Below are 20,755 nucleotides of genomic sequence, written 5' to 3' on the forward strand. Positions count from 1 at the left end.
ATTTCATATGAATTATAAATGAAACGGTCCCATTGCAAACAATGGTAGCACAGAGCGGAAGACATATCGAAGATTCTATCGAGAGCATGTCGCTGTCTAGCTACCGACAAGACGTATCCTGGAATTGTGATGATGCGACTCGGGTTTGACTCCATGAGACCGGACGGAACAAAGAAATTTATTTAGAAAATATACTAACAGTATCTAAAAACATTGAACGGCTCTCTATGTAGCTGCTGTGCCGGCCACCGCATTGACCACAAGTACAAAGTGCCAACCCTACGTAGTACAAAATAATAATAATTAAAATTAATACTAAATGGTTTTAATTCAGTTTACGAATTCGTAAAAGTACTATAAAAAGTATTGTTTATGAAATGATCTTGTCTTTATTTTGTGGGCATTGTATACAAAAATTTAATGGTAAGTACTGCATACTCTTGGTGGACCGTATGATCGAGTGCAAATAAAAAAGGAAATGAAATAAATAAAAAAGTGTGTGTGTCCGCTCCGACGCACGACTGGAGTTTACTGGATATAAAAAATTAAACGAAACAATACGAGAAATAGTTCTATATTACGACAACACGATACACTACAGATTATTAACAAATTAACGAGACACAAAACAAACGACTAACAAATATATGAAAATACAATAATGAGAGAAACGCGCGATCAGTACGAGGCTTTGTGGCGGACTGCCGGCGCAGCAGCCCGGCGTCACCTGCGATAACGCATTTCGTGTGACATGCGCAATCAGGCGCATAACGCATTTCGTGTGACATGCTAGTACGATTTTGGTCCCCATAATTTTCATACCCCGGGCCTATATATGTAAATCGATTCTAAAGGAGTAAACTCCAAAAAAAGTGTGTGTGTCCGCTCCGACGCACGACTGGAGTTTACTGGATATAAAAAATTAAACGAAAAAAAGTGTGTGTGTCCGCTCCGACGCACGACTGGAGTTTACTGGATATAAAAAATTAAACGAAACAATACGAGAAATAGTTCTATATTACGACAACACGATACACTACAGATTATTAACAAATTAACGAGACACAAAACAAACGACTAACAAATATATGAAAATACAATAATGAGAGAAACGCGCGATCAGTACGAGGATTTGTGGCGGACTGCCGGCGTAGCAGCCCGGCGTCACCTGCGATAACGCATTTCGTGTGACATGCGCAATCAGGCGCATAACGCATTTCGTGTGACATGCTAGTACGATTTTGGTCCCCATAATTTTCATACCCCGGGCCTATATATGTAAATCGATTCTAAAGGAGTAAACTCCAACAATACGAGAAATAGTTCTATATTACGACAACACGATACACTACAGATTATTAACAAATTAACGAGACACAAAACAAACGACTAACAAATATATGAAAATACAATAATGAGAGAAACGCGCGATCAGTACGAGGCTTTGTGGCGGACTGCCGGCGCAGCAGCCCGGCGTCACCTGCGATAACGCATTTCGTGTGACATGCGCAATCAGGCGCATAACGCATTTCGTGTGACATGCTAGTACGATTTTGGTCCCCATAATTTTCATACCCCGGGCCTATATATGTAAATCGATTCTAAAGGAGTAAACTCCAAAAATTAAGTGTTTAAAAAAATTTCAATAGGGATGGTAAGTTTAAAAATGTGAAGTCTGTTAAAAATGGCAATACTATATATATTACATAAAAAAAAACTCTTCAAAACGATTGGTGTAATAAAGGCATCCGTTTGTCTTCTGGTGCTATAAGTGAGGATGACCACACACCAGAATAGGTGGACCATATTATTACCATACTATTAACACATTTCAACATGTTTTTGGGAGTTAAGTGGACACAAAAAAGTAGGCTTTTTATTTTGAACAAAGTTATAATTTATTATGTCAGTATATTGATATTCTACTTTGGCATTTAACGATTCAAGTCTATACAAGTAGTTACCGTCAATTTGTGTAAAATATTGTTTAAAATTGTTTCCCAATGAGAAACTCCTAAATGTTAGTGGCCAACCATCTTGCTGGATTGTCTATAGTAATCCTGTCTATGGTATCTTGAGATATTCCTTTGAGCGCCATTTTCGGCAGCACTGTGTTTATGATGTGAGCGTAGCCGTGGCCACCGAATGCCGTCTGTGAAATATTTATTTTGATTACTTAGATTATATTGAGGGTAGACGCAAAGAGCACACTCCCTGTATGAAAAAGTGTCCGTTGAAAAGCGACCAACCAGAGCGGCGCCACCGTAGCAAGTGGTGTAATGTCAAAAATAGCGCCAAATGTGTATAAAATTTTCAACTCGACACACTTTATTCCGTTATTTCAAAGCAAAAGAATATAATGTAATATATATGGAAACTCAGTGGGCTGTGTCTGTAGGTTAATTTACTCGGCGAACCCTTCGTCGCAAGGGATGGTTCGACGGGTTACGGGTAAGCGACGGGTTCGATGAGAAGTGTGTTACATTGCGCGCAGTTCAATAATGGTGTCAGGAAACAGTACCCTGCTTAGAACCAATATAGGCTTACCAATCTATGTTTAGTGTGAATGTCGTGGGACATTAACACTTTATCAGATTTCCCATCGTCGATCAACAATTTGATTTTATCAATCCGCTGCCCGTCTGATGGCATGTCAGCCGCCGGGTTTAACTGGTAGAATGAGACTTCCACGCCAAACAGATCGAACTGGCAGTAAGTACCGAGCTCAGAGAATTCTAGTAATTTGTCGTCTTCAAGTAGGGTTCCTGAAAATATGTTATTACAAGAAAAAAGTATTAAGAATTCATAAATTGATAATTCAAATAAACCGTCTTACAGATTCGGCTTAGGGCATAAAATTTGGCAGTAGTTTGTGGTGATTATAGACCTTTTATGCAGGGTATTTTTTATGAAACACGCTTATCTATATAATTTTAAAATTAACGTTTCAATCAGATTTATAAAAGCCTTTTTTAAATTGTTTTCTGCTCTCATTTTATTATTGTTGTTCTTTTTTGACTTCTTCCAAATGAGTAACGGCCTTTTTACTCGCCACAAGCTATTAGAGAATATACTGAATTTTTTTATTGAATTGTATAGAATTTCTTCTCAGCATATCATAATCATCATTATCTCCGCCTACAGCTGTCCACTACTGAACATAAGCCTGTCCAATCGACCTCCAGGTCTTTTATTTTATTGCCCTTGCCCTAGCATACGGCCCACCTGATGGTGAGTGATCACCGTCTCTCATGGACTTCAGCAATGCCAGGGACAGAGTCAAGCCGCTGCCTACCGTTAAGTACTCTCCACAAGCCTCTTTTGAAGAAGGACATGTCATAGCGCTCGGGAAATACCGTGGAGGAGAGCTCATTCCAAAGCCGGATGGTACGTGGCAAAAAAGATCTCTGGAAACGCACTATGGATGAAAGCAGCGGCTCCAGGTAGTATGGATGAACTCTACTCCGGTGGCGGGCGGTGCGATGATAAAAACTAAATGATGGCATCATCTCGAACAATTTCTCAGAGCACTCGTCGTCGGTCCGTTTGGTAGGTGACCGTCCCACACAACATTTATTTATTTGAATGCTTTAAGATGTACACGTGTTCACATTTAACATTACTTATTCAAACGAAGTCCAGGTAACGACGACTTACGGTCTAAATGCGACATGACAACTTTATCCTTGCTTCCTCCGGCCTCAAGGTACAGACGAATGATTTCAAATGGAGCTTCGATGGCGCGGTGAGGATGGAAACTGACACCGCAGCCGACTTGCGGCTGCAGCTCACCGGCAGCTACGATGGCTCTACGTTCAAACTCTATGAAGAGAAAAACCGTCTTTCGTATTTCTTTTTCGTAAACGATTAGTCAAACTGAAATTCTCTTGTCAGGAATTAAGTTAAAGTTAAAAAGCGTATTTAAAATATGATTATGAATATATATATTTTTTATTGCTTAGATGGGTGGACGAGCTCACAGCCCACCTGATGTTAAGTGGTTACTGGAGCCCACAGACATCTATAACGTAAAAGCGCCACCCACCTTGAGATATAAGTTCTAAGGTCTCAGTATAGTTACAACGGTTGCCCCACCCTTCAAATGGAAACGCATTACTGCTTCACGGCAGAAACAGGCAAGGCAATGCAAAGAAATAGGCAATATGATTCACAACGACCAGATCCACAAACGTAGCCATTTCTGCTGGGAAGCAATCCCGTTCTGATGGTCTTACTCACGTTGTGTTACCTATAGGTTCCGATAATAACACCAAGTGAGCAGTGAGCTCATGTAACCGGCTAGTACAAATAAAAAGTTTCTCATTATTCGAATAAACTTCATTTCGTTCCACAGGAAGTCGTTGTGGCCTAAAGGATAAGACGTCCGGTGCATTCGTATCTTGCAATGCGCCAGTGTTCGAATTCCACAGGCGGGTATCAATTTTTCTACTGAAATATTTACTTAAGAATGTTCACGATTGACTTCCACGGTGAAGGAATAGCATCGTGTTATGAAAATCAAACGCGCAAAATTATAATTTGCGTAATTACTGGTGGTAGGACCTCTTGAAAGTCCGCACGGTTAGGTACCACCACTCTGCTTATTTTTGCCGTGTAGCAGTAAAGCGTTTCGTTTTGAAGGGCGGGGCAACTGTTGTAACTGTACTGAGACTTTAGAACTCATATCTCAAGGTAGGCGGCGGCCTTTACGTTGTAGATGTCTGTGGGCTCCGGTAACCATTCAACACCAGGTGGGCCGTGAGCTCGTCCGTCTATCTGCATGCATGCAATGAAAAATAAATAAAAACATTATAAATGGTATAGCGACTCCCAAATATTATTATTAGGTATTATAAGAATTTACCAACCTCTTAATGGCCAAACACTGGCTATTTCTCCCATGAACCCAGCCTTCACACTAGGTTCCTCAAGAAACCCTGTTGTGAGTTCAGTCAGCATGTGATGATACATTTGTTCCGTTGTTTTGCTAAGGTTGGCCTTAGCTTGAACGTCCTCGACATAGAAGCCGGTGCCCGCGACTATGTTTACGTCGCTCTTTTCCGATACCAACTTGTAAAAGTTTACATCCCGATCAAGACCGACCGTCGAATTTTCCACTATTGTACCTGGAGACGATCCATATTTAAATAATTTGGTGATGAATGCGTGGAATTACGTAATTGAAGTCGTCATAGCCTAAAGGATAAGACGTCCGGTGCATTCGTATCTAGCGATGCAATGGTATTCGAATCCGGCAGGTAGGTACCAATTTTTCTAATGAAATCCGTACTTAAAAGCATAAAATTTTTCAAAGTGTTAGTAAAAGTTGCGGTGCCATCAGTTAAGCTACAAATTATCAGGCCTTGTCAGCCATACGACATACCTACAATTTTATACGAAAAAGGTGGACGACGACGCCTAAATCTCACTGAAAACCGGTCTGTTCTGTCAGCCACATTTGGCTTAGTTGGTTAGAAAAATGTCAGCCATATGTGGCTGACGAGGCATTATATGTGTTAATAAATGTTCAATATTGACTTCCACGGTGAAGGAATAACATCGTGTAATAAAAATCAAAACCAGCCAAAATTATAATTTGCGTAATTACTGGTGAGGACCTCTTGTAAGTCGGTACGGGTAGGTACCACCGCCCTGCCTATTTCTGCCGTGAATCAGTAATGTGTTTCTGTTTGAAGGGTGGGGCAGCAGTTGTAAATATTGAGATCTTAGAACTCATAGCTCAAGGTGGGTGGCGGCATTTACGGTGTAGATGTCTATGGGTTCCGGTAACCAGTTAACAACACCAGGTAGCACGGAAGTTCGTCCACCCCTTTAAGCAATATATTTTTGGAATGCGAATTGTTGAATTCACGTGCAGCGACATCTGTTGATAACAAACTAAATAGAAAAAATCTTACGTTACGGACGTTTTTCCCGGTTAGGGTACCCCTCCGCATCGTCCCATAAGAAACTTCGATCAAGTAACAATAATTAAATTGCTCTTAATGATGTATATGTTATTTTCAGTACAACGAACACTCACCTCCACCGAACTTCTTGTACGCTATAACATCATTTACAACTGCCTCCTTCGCGGCCTGATCATTCAATACCAAATTACCCTTAGAACTGTAAGGGAATTGTCTTAGAAATCCAGATTTTTCCAGACAAAAGGGGTTCTCGAATACATCGACAATTTGCTTTGGTGGCTCTCTGTAGAAGTGGGTGAAGGTCATCGCTAGATGCTCGTGGGTTAAAGTTCGACCCAAGACACTTATCGGCACCGGCCCCAACACTAAAATGACCGTAAATAACAATTAAATGCATCTTTCACTCTTTTGGATTTGAATCATAAAAATAACTTCTGGTAAATAGAGTTTTAGACACAGTGAAAATCTGTAATAGTTATGGAACTTAATCAAATTACATGTAGGCAATCGCTTCTGATAAAAAATTGCATTTTTGTTTTACGCAAACATTAGCTATAAAAACGTATATTAATCAAAATTTACTTACCAGTTTCTACTTTTGAAGTCATTTTATTCAATAACACTTAATACAAGTCGAAGCAACCTTAAAAACTCTAATTGGAAATCCTTATCAACTCGAAAATAAAGAAATATTTAATGTTCACACTTATCGCGAGGTGTTTATCGGTACTGTAAATAAACAAGTGAATTTATTCAAATAGAATAAAAAACAGCACAAAACTGTATAATGTTACCGTCCTGCTGTTATTGTGTATAAAACGCGTTGTATATTATCTGCCGCTCTACATTCGACCTTCAATGAAAACTAATTTTAGTATGGCGCCGTTTTTCAAATGAAATTACCATGACTACGACACAAATATTTCATTATATTGAACAGTTTTGACTGTATAACAAACACTAACCTTTAGTTGTAATACTAACATTATTGTGGTTTAAATATGCCGATAATTGTTAAAGATTTTACTTGGACGCAAACTGAAACTACAGTTCATATTAGGATCCCATTAAATCCGGGGAAACATGATAAAGTAGATTTGTTTACCACGGACTCTTACATAAAAGCGCATTTTAAACCATTTCTTTTCGAAGTCTTCCTACGATACGATGTTAACATAAGCAAAAGTAAATGTATTATTAATGACGACGAAATTACTTTGGATTTGTTAAAAAACAATGAAGAACAGTGGGATGGTCTAGAAAAGAATTTGAGTAAAGAAGAAAAAAAGGTTCTAAGGGATGAAGTTTATAAAAAGAGCCAAGAAAGGGCAAAAGAAGATGCGGAAAACAGATCTATTAAAAAAAGTCAATTAGACAGGTTTACAGTACAAAGAGCTATGGATTTAGATACAAAACAACATGCTCTGATGGATTCTAGAAGAGATCACGAGAGATATCAAGCTATGAATGCTTTGGAAGAGTGGAGACAACAGACAAACAAGAATGATTATGATGTAAATGAAAGCGGTGTTAAAATTACCGAAATGTCAGAGAATGAGCCTGTAAAAGTAAAAATAAGTACAGAAAAAGCACAATCAAAAGTGCGACCCCAAGCTACAACCCCAAGAACACCTCTGAAGACACCTGTGAAGTCGGAATTTGTAGAAAAAAAGAAGAAAGAAGCAGCAACTAGAGTTTTACCGAAATTGAGGCAAACCGCGCACTTGGAAATAACTCACACACCCAGATCATTTCCAACACCGAGCAGAGAATCCACAGCAGAGGAAGAGCAGACTTGGTTGAAGAACATCACCATGGCTCGTAGAGCTACGGGTGTGTACTAATTACGATTCTTTCCTTAGTTTCAAGTTTTTTGATATTTTTCTCTCACTTTCACTCCGACTATTTTCATATACAGACAATTCATCTATATTTTTTGTCATGTTAAATTTCATCTTCAGCAGCTGTTAAAATTAAATAACCTATTAGGAAATGTAAACTAAATTGTTTAATAAATAAACGAATTCACAAAATTATTGTTATGAAGTCATACGGTAAAATTTCAAGTAAAGAAATAAATTGGCTTTTTCCGATCTATGAAATGTACGTTAAAAATTTGAACATTTTATTGTATTCACTTTCCTATCGCTAAATAGGCTTTAGATCCACAAACCTCATCTTTGTTTTATTCTCATCTATTGTTTTGCATTAAAAGGTTTCGTATCGGAAGACTTAAGGCCAGAGGAACAGGACCCTCAGTGGTGCAAAGAGAAGGGAGACGAATTCTTCCGCAACGGTAACTTTTTGGGAGCAATCAGTGCGTACACTCATGGCATAAAGTTGTCCGCGAAGTTGCCCAGTTTGTATTCGAACAGGGCTGCAACGCATTTCGCCCTCGGAAATTTTAATAAATGCGTAAGTTTCCGTACAATTAAACTTTTATCACTTCTCAATTTGTTATTACATATTTAGTACAAATGGAGCTTGTGTAGTCAATTTCAACAGTCATCAAAAAAGAAGGAGATTCATTTTGAAACAAGAGTTCTATAATTTCAGTCTTAACAATATAACGGCTTTCAAACCGAAACGAATTACTGCGTTACAGCGAAAGCTGGTAGGTGGTACCTACGCGTGCCAACTCATAAGATGTCTTACTACCAGGGAAAAGGTGAACCGACTTTGGTGATCCCTTTTTATTTTGAAAGTTGATGCTACTCATGTGGTCTTATTTTATTAAGATCTGACCAGTCGTTTTCCAATTATCTTTAATAATAAATTGACTCCAATTACATCGATGATATTCTATTTTATTAAAGTACGTATTCTTTTACTATTGTCTCTCGCAGGTAAACGACTGCTCCACAGCGTTAGACCTCCTGAAGCCGGCGTGTGAAGGGAACCGTAAGAGTCGAGCTAGATGCATCGCGAGAAGGGCCGCGGCTCTGGCCAGGCTCGGCTATCTGAACAAAGCCATTGAGGAAATGAAGGCGGCCAGTAGATTGATACCCGATGACCAAAAAATTAAGAAGGATATTTACGATATGGAAAGAGCTTGGGAACAAAATCCGGATTCCGATTGAAACTAATTTTTTCTATTTATTAAGGATCTGAAATTTCCAGACTTTCAATTCGGAAGGTAAATGAAACAATTTTTTGCAAAAAAAAACCATCGTATAATTATTAATTACTAGGAATAAAGTTTACAATACAATTACATTTCTAATTTTAAATGCTCTTTCGTTTTATTCCTCTAATACTTTCGTTTTGGGTAAGCCAAGGTTTTTAAGTAGTGCGTGTGGCGAGGGATCTCGTCCGCGGAACCTCCTGAACACTTCGCTGGGATGGCAGCTCCCGCCGACAGCCAAAAACGTGTCCTTGTAACGTTTGCCGACAGCCAAAACGTCCTGGTCGGCCTTCCTAGCCTCTTCAAAGGCACTGTAAATATCGGCGGCGATCATTTTCGACCACAATCGGCAGTAGTACGCGGCCGCCCACTCTTCGCTGAATATCTTCGTGAACGATAACGGATGGGAATCGTATTTGTCGAACGGCAACGCGTTGTATTTCGGCCACAGCTCTCGGACTATGTCCCTCCAGAAGTCCTTCCGTGAATGCAATTCTATGTCGAGTTTCGAGAAGTACAGTTCCCTGGACAGATTGAAACCGGCCATGTGACTCCGGATGTTTTGAAGATTTTTCACTATGTCTTCGGGGAGAGGTTCGTCTGTATTGTAATGACCACTGACAGCTCTGATCGTGTGCGGATCATAAAGCCAATGTGACATAACCTGCCCGCAGACTTCCGCCGCATCCCACTCGACATTAGACAATCCGGCTACTTCAGAATAGTTTGCCTTTGTGAGTAAATGCCTTAATGAATGACCAAATCTTTGGAACAGCACTCCAACTTCATTGAAAGACAATAAGGACGGTTTTCCTTCAGCGGGTGCTTGGAAATTGAAAATCAGTGCAGACAGAGGCAGTGTTGACATTGATGTACATTTGTTTCGTATTGAAATGTGCCAGCCCGCATCGTCATAGACGCGAATCTTTTGGTCCTGCCGTGCGTAAGGATCCAGGTAAAACCCAGCTATTGGTGTATTACTTGAATCATCATAAATATCATAAAACTTAACATCCTTGTGCCACGTATGGACCTGACCCGTTCTTTCAACAATTTCGATTTTGAACAGTGTACTACATAAATTGAATAGGCTCGTTATAACTCGTGGTAGTGGGAAATATTCTCTTATCTTCTCTTCATCGAAGCCATAAAGGGACCATTTTTGTTTCCGTTGCCAGTATGGAATATCCCACCATTCAAGTTTCGAATCAAAGCCTCTTTCTTTCGCGTAGCGCTGTAGTAGCTCTATTTCAGCATCTTGCATAGATCGTGCACTGTCGAGTAAACTATCTAGTATATAATTGACATTGTCAACAGAACCAGCCATCTTTGTTTCCATGCTCATATCAGCATATGTTTCATAGCCTAATATATTTGCTTGCTCCATTCTATAACTTCTGATATTGTCTAAATTGGTTGCAGTTTCGATTTCCTTACTCACATAATTGGAGCATCTCTGAACATGAGCTTGCCAGGCATTCCAGCGTAGGTTCCGATCTGGGCAATACTGCATGAATGGTTCATAAATATGGGATTGTAGGGTCATCTTCCAGGGACCTCTTTCAGGATCATTGCCAACTGTCATAGCTTTAACCAAGCTTTCCGGGAACTGTCTAATAAGCTCTGCATTTCTAATATCAGTTGTGAACAACTTGTTTGCAGTGTTAACTTTTTCACGGAATATCTGCCTCTCCTTCTGTAACGATGTCAGAATATTGTTCAACCTTTCCCTCTTTGTACCTTTGATATCCAAGCCATTAAGTTTCCCTTCAAGTATGTATTTATCCAATAATCTCTGTTCTTCATCTGTGAGTTTTTTAAGGCGGTTCTTTTCATTGACGGCCGCTTGGAAGATTGGTATGCTCGTAAACTTAGTTGATCTTGCGTTGTGTGCTCGTTCATGTATCTGTATGTAAGATTTGGTTGGCATGAGAGAGCTATTACCCAGGTACAGAGTCTTTGCCATTCCCCAAGTTAATTCTAAAAGAGTGTCGAGTTTTTCTAAAGGCTGGAAGATTTCAACAAATGCATTCTTGCAATTTGGTGCTGAATATTCAATTTGTCGGACTCCATTTTCATATTCTAGACTTTGTTTGCTAATTGTTGCAATACATTTTTCTATTGACATTTCATTGAACTCTGGTAAACCATTCTCAGACAGGAGAGTATTTTTATCTGCATCTTCTCCGATCTCTGGGATACTGAAATGTGAATAAATTAATCCTTTTGAGTTTGTAAGAACTGTTTAATATTTAAAACTAGTTTTACAGTTTAATGTTGCATTTACTATTTTCACTTTCTTATTTTTGAAAATTTGAATACATTAGTTATTGTGGTCATAGATGTGGTTGGGGTGGTAATTGTACAAATTAATCTATTATTTAGCAAAAATTTAGCTCAACTTTTAGGTTTCTTTACACACAAGTCAAACTAATAATAATTTAAGTTGAAGTTGGGTTGATTTGGGTTTTTGATTATCACAAGATTAAGCTGTTACTGGTGAAAATTGAAGAAAATTGTGTAGTCATTGTAGATAGATTTCATTGAAAAAAATATTTATCATTTTTTTGACTACCCTCTGCCCAATTTTAGAGCAGTTATGAGTTACAGTTTAAAATGTAGGATAACAAGTACGCAAATAAGCTTCCTATGTAATTAAGTCTCAGATCTTAAATTTTGAAGTGGGCAGTGGTGTTTCATTTTTATATACGTGTCTATAGGCTTCTTAATCGTTTAATAGTCAGGCAGGCCATGAGATTTTGACCCCACACAAAAGCTTAATTGCTTGAAAATTTTATGTAGTGTATTTCATCCACAGTACCTAACCTTTTAATTTTGATTTTTTTATTTAATTGAGAAGGCCGTTAGGTAAATATTGTTTATATTTATTGCAAAGATTTTAAAGTCACCCATGTGTTCTTTTTTGAAGTAAGTAATGGAGAACATCATAAGCTATACTAATTTTGAAGCTTAATAGTTGTTTTTCGAGAAGATAGCTTATTATATGAACAGTAATATTTTTTATGTATTATTTAATAAATTTCTCAGTAAATCTAGATAATTTTTAATTTACTTACAGTACGACATATCCCGAATTCCTTTTATTTTGATAAAACTGTTTTCTAGCGTGTCTGCTTATTATATGTGTACGAAAAAACGACAGGGCCATATTTTTTCTGTTATTATCCTTTACAGTTCACGCTGTACTATTATTACAATTTATTTCATAATCATAAAATAGCAAACTGAGAATAAAAATTGTGATTCTGATCGATGTCTTTGGATTTGTTTTGACATTGACACATAAATTGATTAACTGTTGACAGTTGTGAATATAGACAAAGGCTTAGTTCTCAATCTTCGCACGGCATGAATTGCCATGAATTTAGCAAAAATGCGCTCGATTATTCTTTAACCATACATTCAGAGGTTCATTTTGGGATTGTCGATCACAGTTTGAAGTGATAACTAGCTTGAGATATTTGACTATTTCATCCACGTTTACACAGACGACGTGACGGCAACTTAGAATAGCGCGGATCGTGACTATTTAGTTCATTATTTCGATGGAAAAATGTTTTTGATTTTCTCTGGCTCCTTGACTTGAGTAGAAAACGGGTATAAATCACGAATGAAATATTTAGAGTTCGTAGTGCGAATTGATGGATCAATTATAGTAAGTGTATAATCTATGACTGAGACCTTTTTTTTTTTATTGCTTAGATGTCTGGACGAGCTCAGCACAGCCCATCTGGTGTTAAGTGGTTACTGGAGCCCATAGACATCTACAACGTAAATGCGCCACACACCTTGAGATATAGTTCTGAGGTCTCAGTATAGTCACAACGGCTGCCCCATCCTTCAAACCGAAACGCATTACTGCTTCACGGCAGAAATAGGCGGGGCAGTGGTACCTACCCGTGCGGACTCACAAGAGGTCCTACCACCACTAAAAAGTTCAGATCGTTACATAATCACAAGGAAATAATTGCAGTCACAATCACCGAATCCGATACATAAGAGATTAGTATCGCTATTTATCATGAAGTATGTTAGCCATTCTGGCCAGTTATTATTATTATTTTTATTTTTTATTGCTTAGATTATTAGGTCAATTACTACAAAACTAGTGATAATAAAGAGTAAGGTAGATGCGATTAACATTATACACAAGTTTGAGTAGGTCAACTATGTCATATTTATACCTGAGTTGCTTCCTACCGGTAGGATTATTATTTTTAAATTTCCTTTGCATATTATAGCAAAGAATATCTCTGATGACGTACCGTAGATGAGGGCAGTATTTCCAGGTATTATGGATTAACTCTGCTACGATTGCGAGTGATTGAGAATGATGTGGATATTAATACTTAAAGAATCTAAAGAATTAAACCAAAGGTTTATATAATCCAATAATTTATTCAGTATGTTTTGGGGTTAAAATAACAAAATCGTTTTTTTCCGGTTCTTTTTCACCAGTTTCTAGAGTAATATTAATCATTTCACAAGAACATAAAACATTGCAAGCTCCACAAGTTGGTATGTTTTTTCGTTCCAGCTCGTGTGTTACAGTTTCTTTGACTGGTGGATGACAGCAGAAGTCCGTATCCAAGCCCATTTTCTCTCCATCTTCCAAAGTCTGCGGCAGATTCTGGTTCAGTGTTTCGGGAAGGAGTAAACTGGCAATGCCTCCCGCTACGAGTAACGCTCCCATTATAATTAATGGGAGAACCATGATATCCGAGCCCTTAAACCAACATAATCGACTAAATAACGTAGTTAATAGGTAAAATAATATTTCGATGATGCATGTTTTATTTTAATAATAATATTATAGAAACGGAGCTAAAATAATATTGAAAGTACGTTTTTCATACATCGTAATATAACATTTTGCTATGGCAAAAGAGGGTGTAAGTAAATTTAATTAGCGAACAGTTGGAAGTTTGCATTGTTTCTATGTCTCTTATTAATAATTTACGTAATTATATAACATCAATAACCACCACGACTTTAAAGTAATGGGAATAAATTCCTATTGAATCAAGACTTGACCATAACCTGGTAACTGGTAACAGTAGCATTGGCTAATTGTGTGTAAAGTTCACGCCATGAGTTTTTCAGCTGCAAGCTAAAGCTCTTCGTACTTAGATCAGAACCAACCAATTGTTCATATGTCTGTCACAAACATGCATGCAAGATTTAGATGTTTGTAGTATTTCCCCTTAACCTGTACCAATAGGTTAAAAAAAAAGGTTTTAAGCAAGCAGACGCAAAAAAATGCTTTTTTATGTGTTCCTCTTTTATTTTAAGAATCGGGCCCCGAAAGATACATTAAACTTTTTAAAATCTTAGGTACGACGCTGTAGACCAATATTGAGAATTATTTTCAAGTCACCCGAGGTTATTTAAGGAATAGGCCATGCAAAATTAAGTTCTTACCAAGTAATTCACAAGCGGTATGAATATAGGTCCGAGCATGCCCAGTACTGAGCTGAGACTCATACCGAGACCTCTGACCACTGTGGGATACAACTCCGAAGCCATCAATGGTAATACCACGAATGATGATGAAATGCCCATCTTTCCCACGCAGTAAAGTGCGAGAGTGACGTTCGCTTCTGAAATAACGTAAGGCATAAACATTTAAACATAAACGGTTCGACTCCGACATGTCCCGCCCGCCATCCCCAGTGGAGGGCGGAAGTCCGGCGATTTCCTCCTGACAAAAAAAAGGCATAAACATAAAAACGAATAACAGTGTTGTTAACATTTTCATTTATTGACGCTCGATTCAGAACCGGATATAGTTGGTCATACACTAATCATTTTGTGGATTTTAGGGCTATATTACTCATTTGAATAATCTACATACCTAGTATATTGCGAAACGTTTTCTTTTAAGGGATTCTTTATTGGGGTTTGTTATTTCGAATGACAGTAGCTCGATTGATCTTTTATGTTCATAGCAGTGGTGACCACTTTGAGTCAGATAAGACCTATGATGTTGAGGAGATAAATTGGAATGCACGATTGGTGTGCTGAAAAGGGGTAATTATCATCTGCTCTTTCTGTTTATTTTTCGTGCATCTAACTATTAGCAATTGGCCTATATTTATCATTAAAATAGTTTTGAGCTGGTCGTTTCGCGTGCGTGCCTTAACACTTTACAACCGCGTAGCCAAAGATTTGAAATCAGCAGTGGGATGAAAGGTAGGTTATTTTCCATAGCTCAAACTATTTTCGTAACAAATCTCGCGTTACGTAACTTTCGTAATTACAATGATAACATGGATCAATCACCTACACATCTACATGAAATGTCAATATCGGCATTCTATCAAAAATCGGAAAGGTCTCTGATGTTTTTATTAAATTAATCTACCTAATTGTTTGATTTTTGAAGTCAAAATGAAAAGTAATAAGCAATTTACCATGTTGCACTAAAAACGTGGTCAAACAAGCCACTCCGCCGACCACCATACTCATGCACAGAGTCCATCGTCTCCCGAGTCTCTCCATCGAAGGCCACAGAAACAGATACGTCGGCAGCTCCACTACACCGGCCAGGAAAAAGTTCAAGAACTCATCACCTCCAAGTACGGGCGCGTAATACGACAGCCCAACGTATACGCTGGTATTAGTGAACCAGATAAACGTGATGATGATAGTTTTCTTCCTCAAATTCGGTGTTCGAAATAGGTCCATGATGCCGTACTTCCGCGCCTTGAATTTTTTCACTTCATGGTGCTGTTTGTCGGTTTCGTATTTTCGGTGCAGGTGTACCATATAATTGGCTGGCAGAGATTTACCGTTGATCCTGATGATTTACAAGTATGTCCATAAAAAAGAATAGTTTTAGTAATGCCCTGCCATTGTAAGTACTCAAAGCCTAGTGGTATATGTGTAGAGCAGCGGCTCTCAAACCTTTTTACTCAACAACGCACAACATAACAAAATATTTACAAATTCGCAATAAGCTTACGTAAGTACGTGCAAAAAATTTTGTACTAGGTAGGTGATAGGTAAATTATACATTGTTAATCTATGAAACGTAGTTGTACAATTAACGTCTGGTGAACAGTTGTATAATGAATGTATGTGAACCCCAGAGATGCAATTCTCCCGGAGTACCTTAAGAAAAAATGTCGTATTGGAAATCTCGCGAAATACTTGATAGGTGTTTGCGACACACCAATGGGTCGCGACACGATGCTTGAGGGCCACTGTATCAGTTAAAGCTTGCTTTGGTTTTAGTATGCTTTCAATATTTTTCTAAAGTCAGTCAAAAGTTCTAAATATTTCTTACTATTTTTGAATGAAATTAATATATGACAATTTTCCTTTTGTTTCTACTCTACTAATTACTCTCTAAAATAATGCTTTTTATCTCTAAAACCAAAACTTCTAATTAAACCGTATACTGTACTATTGAAATCGGCATAAAAATAATTGGAATTAAATGTTGCATCTCATAATTAAACTTTTGATCCTTTTGCACAAAACGTTAAAAAAAAACATTCATTAACGTGTAAGCTGTATTGCCCATATACCTACCTACTTACAAGATTGTGATAAATTGTCACTTAGTAAGCTTATAAAGTAAGAAGATAACAAAATACCTGGCCATCGTTTTTAATATAGCCTCCGCTTTGTCGAACTGTCCCCTAGCAAGTAGCCATCTTGGGCTTTCCGGCATCGGCCATAAATACAAGAAGAAACAAAGGAACGGCAGGGTCGTTGCTAAAGCCAAGGGCCGCCAATCGCGGACCAAATAAACGACACCAGCAAGCAGGATTAGACCCATGGAGTACGCAATATTCGAAATAATAGTGCAGAGTGTGCGATAGCGGGGTCCAACCAACTCAATTGCTAAAATAAAAGACAATTACGTTTTTAAACAGAACAGTTATACTGTTTTTTTCACTAGTGTTGATCGGAAAAACCTGTTGATAATGCCCGGCTTACATTATTCCAGTCCAGTGATCCAGCGAGAATCCAGTCCAGTGCTGGACTGAATCTGTAACGTCTACATTATTCCAGTAATTTAGAAGCCGTTGAAGTATGAACCAAAGTGGATTACTTCGGCAAAAACAAGCACTAAGTAATTACTATGTCAGCACTGGAATGGCACTGGATTGGCCGTCTACATTATTCCAGTTGCGCTAGATTGGTCGCACTGGACTCAAAAGTAGATCGCCAATTCAGTTACTGGACTGGAATGCTAACTGGTTTCAGTGCATTCCAGTGCCGGTTTACATTTTTCCAGTAAACAATCCAGCGCCGGATTCGATCGCTGGACTGGAATAATGTAAAGCGGGCATAATATTCCTGTAATTCACATCAAAGGCCTATAATAACATTGCACACAAACATTGATCATTGCTGCTCATGTATATATAGCTATATTAGAGGCACAGAGTCATTGCCTGTTCAAAATTTTTAAGCTTCGCTTGAAAAAGGACTATGGGTGAGTGCCGCGGTTCCAGATAGTACTTCTACTACAGATAGTACTACATACAACGTACTTCGTTGGGGGGTGGTGCGATGGTCTTGTCAAGCCTTATTTGAAGAAGGACAGGATATTTTGATATCGTATCGTAGGATATTATAATTCTAATAAAAATTTGCTGATTTAAAAATACCTACCAAGAACGTAAGGAGTAGTCATGATGGCAGGAACCGTAAACCCGACTCCAATTCTATAAATAATCCATATTATGTAGTTTTGTGCAAAAGCCGTAGCTATCCCAAAGATGCACTCAATAAGGAGGTAGATGAAAAACGATGGTTTCCTCCCAAGGGAATCCTGGAGGTAGCCGAATATGTAATTGCCGATTATACCACCAGCAGCCAGTAGCACCAGTCCAAGAGTCGAGTAGAAATCTTTATTGCAGACCAGATTCCACTGTAAGAAATCGTTCAATAAGAAAATATTTCCTAGTCGAGTGGAATTAATGCTTTGACCAAAGTTGAACAATGGGATTCAGGTTGTTATACTATGGACAGGATACGGTCTTCTAATATTAGAAGGGTTATAAACTCGTAAAGTAGAGTAGAGTAACCATTATTGTACTAAAATTTATTACATTCATTTAAACTTCAATTAAGTTACATGGGCGGGTTTATTACTGACGACGATTTATTTTAGAAGGCCAACTGATAACCGAGAATTGCATAGGCTATTTAACAGTACAAAAGTTTGGAGTTCACAGGGTTTTTTTTATGCCCTTGTAGGCAGACGAGCATACGGCCCACTTGATGGTGAGTGGTTACCGTCGCCCATGGACTTCAGCAATGCCAGGGGCAGAGCCAAGCCGCTGCCTACCGTTTAATACTCTCCACAAGCCTCGTTTGAAGAAGGACATGTCATAGCGCTCTGGAAACACCGTGGAGGGGAGCTCATTCCATAGCCGGATGGTGGTACATGGCAGTGTCAATGCCCATTTTTTCATCACCAGAATGTGAAGGTTTTATGGGCTATCGAAATTGTTGAATAGCAGGAGCACAATTAAAAAAAAATCAAAACTAAATAACATGGAAATGCAAAAGATATGAAATTAGGCATATGGTACGCGCAATAATTATTTTCAGTAATCGAAAACTTACTCTTTGAAGACGACGTTTCAATTTAATCAAACCATTAACAGTGCTTTTTCATAAGCCGGACGCCAGCTATAAATTCCCAATTCTTGTATTAAACCAACCTAATCTAATTTGCGTCCGGCTAAAGGAAAAATACACAGTTAATTTACCTCAGTAACGATAGTGCTCTTATAAATGCTTTTATCGTAAATCCATCCTTGAGTACAAGGGATGATGTCTGCGGGTGCCTTATTGGCCGCAGCATCAACCAAGTTCTGGTAGCTCTTCACGATTTCGCTATAGTTTAAATTGTACATCGTGCATGATGAATACTGTAATACGCCATTCTTCAGCTCCAGTGGTATACTAGAAAAATGATTTTTCTTTCTATACAATTGGCTGGCTTGAATGATGAGAGAAGAAAACTTTTTTAATGCCCTTGTAGGTGTACGAGCATATTGCATTGACTGTTTAGGAAACACGCAAAATAAATATTGGGATGGTGTAATACCAGATCACAAAACCAAATTATGTCTATATCAGACTTTAGATTGGTTTATGCAGCATATTAAGTTCGGCACCAGAATGCGATACGATAGTATGAATTTATAATTTCGCCGTGCGTAAGTACTGTATTTTTACGGCCCACCTGATTTTAAGGGGCTACCGGAGCCCATAGCTACGTCAATGCCTGGCGGCCCACCTTGAGTCATGAGTTCGAAGTCACAGTTTTTTACAGTAAAACGACTGCCACGCATTACTGTACCGCGCCCTTCAAAGCGAAAGGCATTACTGCTTTACGACAAAAATAGGCAGGATGGTGGTAGTCTTGCCGCGTGTGCTCACAAGCCACCCTACCACTAGTAATTACATCAATAATAATGTTTACAGGTTTATTTTTGATTACACGATGTCATTCCTTCATCGTGGAACTCGTTCGTGAGTATTTGTTAAGTACGTTTTTCATTAGAAAAATTGGTAGCTGTCTGCTAGATTCGAACACTGGCACAATCTCGCATCGCTTAATACGATTGCACCGAGCGTCTTATCCTTCGGGCCACGACGAGTTCAAAAACTGTATCTTCACTTCTCTGCAAAACGGATGCAAGATACTTTCAGGCCACCACTGTAAGTACACTTTTCTATAAAACGCATGTAAGTTATTTTTGTGTACCTTAAATTCTTGACCAGGTCCTGATCAGCTACGTGTTCGAGCTCGGGCACTCTACACCAATGCTTGACATCGGCGGCCATGAAGAGCTGTGCGTAAGCGTGGAAGCCGCAAGGAATCACGGCAGGCAGTAGTACTAGATAGATCACTAATTTCTGATAAGTACCAAAGGGTCCAACGTCCTCTAAGATGGCGTCGAAATCCATCTTCATGTGAAATCCCTGTATATATGATCGTTATTTTTCTTTAACTCGACGTTAACATTGTAATTGCTTTTTTTTATTGTGCAAACTGTAGCTATCCGTCTTGATACATAAGGTTGAAATTTTAATTGGAGCAATTGCTCTTCCCTTCAAATTCGAAGGCGTTTTACTACTTCGTGATAGAAATAGAAAAATAATCAAGTCTAACTCCTACACAGTTGTAAATCTACTCATACATACGAAATATGGGATATATTATTTTGTCTAACTCCGTATTGAATGTGTATTCTAATTATTAAGCTTTTGCTAGACTTAAATGCAAAACATATGTTCGTTTTAAAAATGTACTTTTCTTCACTTAATTGCAGTGTAATAAATATTTTGCAATACATAAAAGTGTTTTAATGAACAGTCTGTAAGTGAAATATTCCGAAAAATATGCAGGTATATTAATTTTTATGTTTTCTAAATTGATTTTTACATACCCTTTGGCCGGTGTCTCTAAATGGCTGTACTTATTGAACTGATGGAGACGAGTGGACTGTTAGTTTGAGCAAAAACCCATTGTTCCCATTAGTCTGGACCCTAAACACTACCGCAATATATACAGGGTGATAAAAAAACCACATATTATATTGATTACTAGTTCACAAAATCTAACTCAATGAAATATTACAACCTTACAACTGGTTCGTGTATTAAAAAATCCTTATCAAATTAATTTGTTTACATAGTATAATAG

General features: G+C 38.2%; 4 protein-coding genes and 1 long non-coding RNA gene across 5 annotated transcripts; 2 read left to right on the forward strand and 3 right to left on the reverse strand.

The window, feature by feature from the left end:
* Positions 1 to 1,879: 1,879 nt before the first annotated feature.
* Positions 1,880 to 6,661, reverse strand: LOC100526775 (phosphotriesterase-like protein). Its single transcript, NM_001199028.1, is given in 6 exon segments — positions 1,880 to 2,152; positions 2,548 to 2,765; positions 3,658 to 3,822; positions 4,869 to 5,126; positions 6,044 to 6,295; positions 6,517 to 6,661. Coding segments are annotated over 6 exon segments (1,053 nt in total). The 5' UTR covers positions 6,539 to 6,661; the 3' UTR covers positions 1,880 to 2,014.
* Positions 6,662 to 6,929: 268 nt separating this feature from the next.
* Positions 6,930 to 9,160, forward strand: LOC101744191 (dynein axonemal assembly factor 4). The gene is made up of 3 exons (XM_004931552.5): positions 6,930 to 7,763; positions 8,146 to 8,345; positions 8,777 to 9,160. The coding sequence occupies exons 1-3, from the start codon at positions 6,932 to 6,934 to the stop codon at positions 9,008 to 9,010; spliced, it is 1,266 nt and encodes a 421-aa protein (XP_004931609.3). The 5' UTR covers positions 6,930 to 6,931; the 3' UTR covers positions 9,011 to 9,160.
* A 5-nt stretch (positions 9,161 to 9,165) lies between these two features.
* Positions 9,166 to 12,416, reverse strand: LOC101744047 (uncharacterized). Its single transcript, XM_004931629.4, has 2 exons — positions 12,132 to 12,416; positions 9,166 to 11,255 (listed from the first exon to the last, which is right to left on the reverse strand). Exons 1-2 carry the CDS (start codon positions 12,221 to 12,223, stop codon positions 9,173 to 9,175), a joined length of 2,175 nt encoding a protein of 724 aa, XP_004931686.2. The 5' UTR covers positions 12,224 to 12,416; the 3' UTR covers positions 9,166 to 9,172.
* A 924-nt stretch (positions 12,417 to 13,340) lies between these two features.
* LOC134199666 (uncharacterized) lies at positions 13,341 to 13,988 on the forward strand. The gene is made up of 2 exons (XR_009974245.1): positions 13,341 to 13,452; positions 13,613 to 13,988. It is a non-coding gene; the product is annotated as an uncharacterized LOC134199666 (long non-coding RNA).
* On the reverse strand, positions 13,454 to 20,703 carry LOC101743901 (beta-alanine transporter). Its single transcript, XM_004931628.5, has 8 exons — positions 20,499 to 20,703; positions 19,814 to 20,031; positions 18,810 to 19,005; positions 17,704 to 17,962; positions 16,677 to 16,926; positions 15,489 to 15,874; positions 14,497 to 14,675; positions 13,454 to 13,801 (listed from the first exon to the last, which is right to left on the reverse strand). Exons 2-8 carry the CDS (start codon positions 20,020 to 20,022, stop codon positions 13,472 to 13,474), a joined length of 1,809 nt encoding a protein of 602 aa, XP_004931685.2. The 5' UTR covers positions 20,023 to 20,031; positions 20,499 to 20,703; the 3' UTR covers positions 13,454 to 13,471.
* Positions 20,704 to 20,755: the final 52 nt, after the last annotated feature.

The sequence above is a fragment of the Bombyx mori genome, chromosome 11, assembly GCF_030269925.1.
Source record: "Bombyx mori chromosome 11, ASM3026992v2".
In the NCBI taxonomy this organism is placed as follows: domain Eukaryota; kingdom Metazoa; phylum Arthropoda; class Insecta; order Lepidoptera; family Bombycidae; genus Bombyx; species Bombyx mori.

Coding starts and splice junctions, on each gene's coding strand:
- LOC101744191 (XM_004931552.5), top strand. CDS start 6,932: ATGCCGATAATTGTTAAAGATTTTACTTGGACGCAAACTGAAACTACA. Junction 7,764..8,145: donor CATGGCTCGTAGAGCTACGG/GTGTGTACTAAT, acceptor TTGCATTAAAAG/GTTTCGTATCGGAAGACTTA. Junction 8,346..8,776: donor TCGGAAATTTTAATAAATGC/GTAAGTTTCCGT, acceptor TGTCTCTCGCAG/GTAAACGACTGCTCCACAGC.
- LOC101744047 (XM_004931629.4), bottom strand. CDS start 12,223: ATGGCCCTGTCGTTTTTTCGTACACATATAATAAGCAGACACGCTAGA. Junction 11,256..12,131: donor AATTCGGGATATGTCGTACT/GTAAGTAAATTA, acceptor TTCACATTTCAG/TATCCCAGAGATCGGAGAAG.
- LOC101743901 (XM_004931628.5), bottom strand. CDS start 20,022: ATGAAGATGGATTTCGACGCCATCTTAGAGGACGTTGGACCCTTTGGT. Junction 17,963..18,809: donor AGAGCACTATCGTTACTGAG/GTAAATTAACTG, acceptor GATTTCTTACAG/TGGAATCTGGTCTGCAATAA. Junction 14,676..15,488: donor CACGTTTTTAGTGCAACATG/GTAAATTGCTTA, acceptor ACGTTATTTCAG/AAGCGAACGTCACTCTCGCA.